Below are 8,657 nucleotides of genomic sequence, written 5' to 3'. Positions count from 1 at the left end.
TATGTATGTTGAAGCTATTTGTACTGCTTTTGAGCGCACAATTCGTTGTAAAAATGGATCATAATATAGTGAGTTGATTTTTAAGTCTTAAGATTTTAGCTTTTTAAATAATGAATGAAAATGACGAACAACTCTCCGACTCTCAACCCTATGACGTAATCCGGTAGATATTGCTCAAAAACGAGCAACTCTGATTAAAAAAGAGAATTAAAAAGAATTTCTCCGTGTTAAACGCCCATAAGAGAAAGAATTGGAAGGATTAGATATCATTAAAAATGATTAAAAATCAAGTTATTTCCAATTCTTTTGAATCATTTTGTTTTATCAGAGAAGTCCGCTAACTTTCAAGCTTAGGAACCTTACTAGTAGAGCAAAAGCACTAGTTGACTGTTCTTCAGAGACTCCATTCAATTGAGGCTATTGCTATCAACTGAATCAACTAGAATAAATTTTGATGTCGAAAAATAAGAAAAAATCGTTGTTATTTCACCGAGATAAATGAAAAAGGTGAAGTGCATCTAGGTTAATTGCATCCTCGTGACCACGTATTTATTACTTTGTTTTCCTCAACTTTGACTCTCGATATTATTGATTTAACTATCATCTCATTATAATTTTATTATGACTTGATTGCACTTTATTATGAGTACCTAAAGCGATTATAAGAGCATGTTGTCAGCTTACCAAGCAATGTGATTTCGTGCCAAAGTCTAGCGACGATAACACCTTGTTTTTATTCCTCAATTACCTAGAAAACCTATATATACACGTGTAATCTAAAGTAAAGAGTTCACTTGCATAAGTGATGAGCTCTGCCACGGTTTTTCTAATGTTAGACAGACTGGGCTTAAGCAAGATGGTTCTGCCAAAGAAGTTTGCCGTTGTAAAGTTTTACGATATTTCTAACTTAGGCCAAAATCCGTATAAGTGCGTCCCGAAAACCTGGCTCGAATACGGAAACTCAGATGACGTTTTTTTGCGCTACCCCACGGCGGAAGAACTGCCGTTCTCGATTGATCGTATGATCAACTATGAATCTCCGTTACTAACTTGGCTAAGACACCCAGCCACGTTTATATGTGAACTCGGTAAGTGACGTATTTTCATAGAATATTTCCTAGCTAATTGATCTATCTTGTCGTTATTTTAATCAGCCAATCTTTTTTTTTTTTTCTTTTTTAGATACATATGAAGAGTGTTTGTTTCTAATGGCACACTTGGATGTCAATTTACCTGAAGAATGCGCTATCATGGTTTGGAAAAAGCTCAGCCGGGAGTTCAAAGAAAGACAGATTCGTCAGCAGTCAAGCTCGATGTTCTATCAGCTGTGGAATTGGTTTTCGAGTGTTTTTAACTAATAGAAACTCTGAAGGTATTTTGCTTCACCAACTAGTAATTTTTTCGTTTACATACACGATGTCTACAAACCAATTTTGGAAATAGCTTCTTTGAAAACTGGACGGACACCTTTTCTGTTGCCAAGCATTGTACCTGCGACCTAGCAGCTAATCCGCAAAATAAACCACTTGACCCAAATTGACGACTTTCATTAATAGCGTGCCAAGAATTTCCCTTACCTTCAATATCAATGTAGTAGGTAGTAGAATTAGGTCATACTTTGTTTTTGATCTGTAGACTCATTATCTTTGAACATCCCAAGTTCATATAGACCACCCCCTTTTTTTATAAGAATTATATTCAGATATCCTTTAGAACGTCATCGATCATAGCACTGGAGCAAAGCTTTCTATAATATTACATGGTATCAATAAGTATTTCCGTAAACGGCTTTCAATGTCATCTGACGTCTATAGCTAGATAGATAGAATAGGACCTTTCGATTAAGCCATTTAATCAATATCAACAAATCGTTATCATAATATAAATATTATTCAAGAAAAACCTGATCTACAGAAAGTAGATTTTCAACTATAATCTCTGTGACATTGACATTCAAAATGTTATCTTAAAATGATATAAGCTTGTTTTCGAACTGGCGGACTGTTACATAACAATCAATAGCATAGATAAGTTATTTTAATTGTGTTATTAAAGTTAGTAACTATGATGTTTATAAGTTCAACCGGAAGTTGTAACTGTAAATTTTCTTAGAAATGCATAAAATGACAATATCATTCGTGGGTTCAGATAATTTACTTTTATTTTCAGCGAAAGATGCCATTATTTCAACAATATGTGGATGATATAATAGTTAGCACCTTGTAAACATTGAAAAATATATTCACTGCGTGACGTTTATAGCTAGATGACCTCAGTTGTAAGTTAACTAACCGAATATTCAAGAACTTGCTAACAAAGTGTATTTTAGAAGTAAATGACTAACATAATATGTTGACAAGTATTGTGATTTTATTCTCCGACAGTAAATAGATTTAGAGATTGATTGAAAAACATATTGATGTATTTAGAATTCTGTAACACGATTAGATTCTGAACAGTTTTTAATACTGTCAGAAAATGATGAAGCATGTCAGTGTTAACATAACACATGCCCCACTTGAGCTAACGATCGTCAAATACTGCTAGGAATCGAATTTCATTTGGCTTTGAATAACTTGTTTGTTATTGAATATTCCGTATCTTTAATCAAGATAACTGCGTAATATATCGACGGGTATCAGATTGAATTACATGCTGAATTGATATAAACAAACAGTGTTTCATGCCTTGAAAATAAAATTCAGCGACGTCGCACATCTTACGGGTGCTTGCTAATGGAACACAATAACAAGTGGGCGTTACCTATTTCAAGAGTTTTAATTTTTGTGTTAACAATGTTTTGTGTTAACAATGCTTATATGGTTTAATAGAATTAAAAAAAAAAAGTATCGTATATACCATATTTATTATTAATTAAAACTTTATATGTTAACACCTATCGCTACTTTTTCTAGCTCCACTACAGCTCCGGATACTCTCGATCCATAGTAATAAACAAACTACATAAATTCAGTGCAATGAGCGCAGGGTATGAAGAGTCCGTAGTACTCCGTTAACTCAGGCTCTTCATTTTCGTCGTCGACCCGTTGCATCCAAGGGTGTCCTTTGTAATACCTTAATCTTGCTGACACTTTTTCAATGCGAACTGAGCAGCTGGTCGACTCTCTGTTGTGTCGGAGATCTTCTACTATCACTTTGCACACTAAAACTTCTAAACTGTCCAGGTTAAACCCTAACCACTCTTTTGGCACTAAACACAAGTTTCTGTGAATTGTAAAAGACATGTTTTTGTATGTTGCGTCAGAGTAGAGTAGCTTTGCTGAGAGACTAATTGCATAATTCACTCATATCTGGTATTTATATTATTTAAGACGTCCGGGCCATTCTTATCGTGTTCAATGGTCACACGTTAATTTAATCAGAAGCACTAATATACAGCTATGTGGTTAGCTTAAAATTTTGACCTACTGCTAAACTTGTTATGTACGTTTTAAAGCGAGTTCAAAACGGATTTATTTAAATGACGATTGATTATCATATAAATGGTTATATTTACTGTGTTGCTATTAAAAATTTATATGTTTTGTTATTGTTGTGAGCAACCTTGAGTTAATAAAAATGTTTTTTTTTTTTGGCTTTAATTTATAATTGATATTCAAAAACTCACCCACGCATTTTAATTTTAGATCTGATCGAAATAATTCATGAAAGGAAACAGCCAAGACACCCACGTAAATTTCTGTGTCATGTTTTGGGGTTCCTATACAGTTTCTTATAAGATTTTCATATAATTTCCTCGAAGAACTTGGGACTTTCCAGTCTTTCGCGTCACGCAGTTAAATACCATTAATTACTGCGGCGTAGAATTTAGAGTTCAGTCAAATATTTAGTGTTGATTCATACTACAACTGCCAAATCCTTGTTCAAATAAATATTCGTAATCTACCATAAGCTTAGTTATAGTCTTTAGGTTTGCCGCAGAGTCATCAGCAAGGCGTATCCCGGAAAATTCTTGAATAAACACTCAGCTTTATGGCAGGTTGAAATAGTTTAAGCTCAATTTTTGTGAGAACAGTCTTTCAAGTATTCTTAACTCTTTTTATAATCATCTTTTACGATTAATGGCTATTAAATTTTATATTTTACTGCATTAACGACGCGACCATAGAAGCATATATAATTTTAGAGGAGATCATAATAAATTTAATTAAACTATTTCACGGAACTTTACTATGAATCTTCGAATATTTATTATTCCCATGACTATTTTTCATCCCACCAGTGATAGAGGAGCAAATTTTATATTCTCCCTAAATAAATTTTACGACGATAACACTCAACACTCTATTATCATGGTTATAAATGCTATGGACAGGAAGAGGAAAGTGGGGATAGCTCGTCTGGATGAACAAATAACAATTTTTCAAGATCTTTCGGTCAATTCATCCTCGTCTTTGGTAGGGACAACATCACTAACATCACTATGTCGAAATTCGTTGTTGTAAAGTTCCATGATATTTCTACTTACGGATCTAATCCTTACAAATGTATTCCTAGACCGTGGATTCGCAATAAAGATTCCAACACTGTTACAGTTCGGTATCCGTCAAAGTTTAGGATCTTCAAGGATTTCAGATCTATAATCTACTGCGAAACTCCCCTCGAAGAATGGAAAGAATATACAGGTATCATTGTAGGCGAAGCAGGTATGTTATTACTGCATTATTATTATTTTTTTAAGTAATTATGTTATACACAGAAAAAAAAATTAATTTGAATCAAGAGAAAAATTCTTAAACCAAGAAAATAATTTTAAAGAGTTTTATTGTCTTGGATCAAGACGAAAAATTCTTGAATTAAGTAAAATTTATTTAAACCAATAAAAATTTCTTAGTTTAAGAATTTTTCTATTCAAATCAAGAAGATGAAATTCTTCAAAATTATTTACTTAATTCAAGTAAATTTTTTTTTCTGTGTAGTAAATAAATATAAGAAATTTTTTTTCCTTAAGAACATGTAAAACAAGTGAATATTTGAATTTCGAACATGATATTAAGACGCTTTTTGACCAAGTAATTAATAAATAAAAAAATCATAGATATTGGCAGAAGTCCATAAATAAAAGTCCTTTGTAAATTGATTCTTTTATTTTTAAATTTGATAATTGAAAAAAAAAAAAAAAATGATAAATAGGTAGTGTTTGCGCTTAAAACTGCCTTATCTCAAGACCTATTACTCAGTCAAATAAATAAACTCTGCAATAATAATCTATACTAATATTGTAACGAGGAAAAATATGATTCTTTGTTTGTTTGTTTGCATTGAATAAGCTCCGAAACGACCGAACCGATTTGAAAAATCCTTTCACTATTGGAAAACTATACTATCCCCAGCTGAGATAGGTTACATTATATTTTCAAATTTTTGTTAACTGCCCGTTGTAAAGCCGGGGTGAATTGCTTTTTACTAACATAATCGCCCTATTTAAAAATATTGTTTGAAAAGAATTAAAAATGATGAAATTCGAATTCTTCTTCATAATTTCAATTTTTTGTTTGTATATATAGGGTGCCATAACAAAATAACCGCGACAAAAAAATAATCGTCCGACAAAATAACCGTGGTTATCTAGTGGCATAGTTATTCTGTCCGCGGTTATTTTCTCGGGCGGTTATTTTGTCGCGACACCTACATATAGTTATACACATATACAGTTTGCATGGAGTGACCACTTCTCAATTCTTTTCAAACAGTATTTTTAACTAAGGCTTTGGAATTGATTTAATTTTTTGGTTATTCTTTATTTTAGTTTAGATTGCTTATAAGACAGAATTATTGAAATGCAGCTAGGTTAGAATAGAAAAATAATCACCAACAAAAAAGTCCACAGATTCGGTAGAATCTGGCGCCAAGTTGCGTTCAAAAATTCCGTTGTAAACGAAGCGCCAGACTACCGACTGTGTTTACTATAAGCATCACGTTTTTTTGAGGTTGCAAATTTTATTTTAAATTCTACGGTCCTTTTTTTTTCTTAAATTTGTATTATAATGGTCGTTCATATCTTATTTTTCTTATATTAATTGATTATATCCAATTATAACAATTAATCTACTTAAAATCATTAAATTTAATCAGCATAAACTATAGCAACGCAAAAATTTCGATCCTGACTTTTTTTCGATGGGCAAAGTTTTTAATTACTATATACTTTTATGTAGGCCGCAAAAGAGTGCCAATAATAAATTATTCAGTTTAATTATTTTAAGCAGTGTTTAGAGTATTTACAATTCATTTTATATATGTTTTAAATAAAAAAACCGATAAATCAAATTAGCATTTTTGTCATTAATCCAGACTACATTACCGACATTAGATTGTACTATATGTTCTTGCGAGAATTTTTATAACCTAGATATATGTTTAGTTTTAAAAATTTAATATATTAAACATTTATTCTATTAATTTATTACAACAAAATTAATTGTTGTAAATTTTGCGCCAAATAGTTATAAGTTAATATAAATTTAATAAAGATTTTCTTTAAAAAAGATTCTATTGCTTTCTACGATAACCTTTTATGGTTCAATATTAATAAATCTACTTAGAAGTATAGTTCATAGGTACTTTGGTGTAACCAAAACTTCGTTAAGAAGTTATACTAATATTGCTGTGTTACTGAAAAAATATTGCGGTAGGACTAAATCGTTGTATCAGTTCATGCTTATACTGTTTTTTTAGTGTATAACTTAAAACCATCTATAAAAAAACGGAGTAGGTCAAAATGAGCCTACTATTTTCATTATACAATTAAAAGAATATTATAATGTACAATATATTGTTTATTGTATGTAAATCTTAACATCATCAATAAAAATCAATAATTTATAATCCTTTAATAAATATGAAATTTTGATTTCTACAGGTACGTACTACGAAGGCCTGAGGTTCATCCTTTCTCAAGACTCATCTTATATACCAGAGGAGCTTTTGTACATCCAGCTTTTATCGCTTGATATATCTCCAAGAAAAAGATCGTCGAGAAAGCCTGGACTGAATATTTTGCGATATTTTTGCAATTTGTTTAAAAAATAAATTATTTATTCAGAAACGTATACGATTCTTATTTACTAAAACTTTAACATTCAACTAAATAATTTACTACTTCGATCTATAAAAATAATTACAATGTTCAAGAGGTCATAATAGGTGATAGGCCCGCATACTTTCGCTAGGATATTTCACTTAACCCTTTAATATTCTGGAGTCGCAAAGAATCTCGGTGTGAGCTGTTAGGGGAGAGCCTTTGGCGCGTAACTAAATGATCCGGGTTCGAGTCCCGGTCTGGGCTATCCGAATTATATTTTTTCAGTTACCGAAAATTCCTATTGAGTAAAGCTCCCTCCTTACCCCTTTATCCTTTATTTCCCTAGTTCCCAAATTTGTCTAATGACAAACTTAGCTATGAAGTATGGCTTCTTAAGAATTTATAAGCACTTAGCAGAATTTTAGTTAAAGCGCATTATTTTCTTTGCACTATCTCCACAAGAAAATTCCCAATTACTTGACACTTTTACCAGAGCATCAGTATAAACAAACTAAAAACAATGCGACCACCCGTTGACTAATTGCTAGTATTCTTAACTAAATTCTTAAACTAACTATGAACTACTGACGTAAGATGAGACTTGCAAACTGGGACCTGAAACAAAGTAAACATATTTTTCAAGTTATGAAAATTGATTAAAAAAACTGTTAAATTTAATGTTTTATTGGTGGAAAGTGATTTGAGTGTATCAACCGTAAATGTCAATTTAATTTAGTGTGAAATGTTTTTAATAAAAATAATTAACCTCCAAAGCCTTTATATTTTTTGTTTAACGTTTACTTTCTTCAAAATATAAAACAGTTTTTTAATTAATATAATTATTTTACAATATTGTTTAGATGATATTGAAATTGGCAGATATCTACTTAGATAAATTATGAAACTTACGAAAAAGAATTGGTTATTTTAATAGATTATTTCATGTAAATAATTATTTTACTATTTTATAATAAAACCGATAAAATTATCGTGTAAGTTAGTACAGACCAGACGTCTGAGCTAAAAAAAACCATTTGATTTAATCGCTAACGCGCTACTGAATAATTTATAATTATATAACACGATATATCTTCATGGTAATACAGTGAATAGGTTGTTTAGAAATAATTAAGGGCTACGTTAACTCACCGGGTCAGGACGAGCTCGCCAATCTAAAAGCATCCAAAAATAGCCCTCTGGTTTTGGATAATTCCTATCAGAGGTTCTTTTCACCCAAAGCTTCAAGTTCCAGTACTCCGTCTTGGTCGTCGTTTCTCCGATGGTAATCTCTGTACCTCTTATTTCACCGTGTTTATTGAAATGATTTCTCATACAATTATATATAAAAATCTCTAAATCATCTTTTGCGAAATGTTCCCATTCTATTGGGACTATACAAATGTATTGATATCGACCGTTAACCATCATTTTTCCGGTTAATGAAAAATCGGAATGATGTCTTTGCTTAAATGATGTCTCTTACAGTAACGAAGAAATCGAATTAATCGGAATATTTAAATTAGTGGATTATATAAACAGTGTGATATGTTGACATTAAGCAGGTTATCACTCGAAATGATTAACAGAACGTAAATACTAATTATCGGAATTA

The 8,657-nt window shown here is 31.3% G+C and overlaps 3 protein-coding genes across 3 annotated transcripts; 2 read left to right on the top strand and 1 right to left on the bottom strand.

The window, feature by feature from the left end:
* The first annotated feature begins 100 nt into the window (after positions 1-100).
* On the top strand, positions 101-1,367 carry LOC141526044 (uncharacterized). Its single transcript, XM_074240778.1, has 2 exons — positions 101-1,088; positions 1,183-1,367. Exons 1-2 carry the CDS (start codon positions 806-808, stop codon positions 1,356-1,358), a joined length of 459 nt encoding a protein of 152 aa, XP_074096879.1. The 5' UTR covers positions 101-805; the 3' UTR covers positions 1,359-1,367.
* A 1,587-nt stretch (positions 1,368-2,954) lies between these two features.
* LOC141526048 (uncharacterized) lies at positions 2,955-4,603 on the bottom strand. Its single transcript, XM_074240783.1, has one exon. It carries the CDS (start codon positions 3,243-3,245, stop codon positions 2,961-2,963), a length of 285 nt encoding a protein of 94 aa, XP_074096884.1. The 5' UTR covers positions 3,246-4,603; the 3' UTR covers positions 2,955-2,960.
* LOC141526046 (uncharacterized) lies at positions 4,445-8,183 on the top strand. The gene is made up of 2 exons (XM_074240781.1): positions 4,445-4,667; positions 6,884-8,183. The coding sequence occupies exons 1-2, from the start codon at positions 4,445-4,447 to the stop codon at positions 7,051-7,053; spliced, it is 393 nt and encodes a 130-aa protein (XP_074096882.1). The 3' UTR covers positions 7,054-8,183.
* The last annotated feature ends 474 nt before the right edge of the window (positions 8,184-8,657 follow it).

Source organism: Cotesia typhae, unplaced genomic scaffold, assembly GCF_013202065.1.
Source record: "Cotesia typhae breed Kobodo isofemale line unplaced genomic scaffold, CoteBio_Ctyphae contig_323, whole genome shotgun sequence".
NCBI lineage: Eukaryota > Metazoa > Arthropoda > Insecta > Hymenoptera > Braconidae > Cotesia > Cotesia typhae.
Note: the sequence above shows the minus strand (reverse complement) of the source record. Positions and strands in the feature narration are given on the sequence as shown.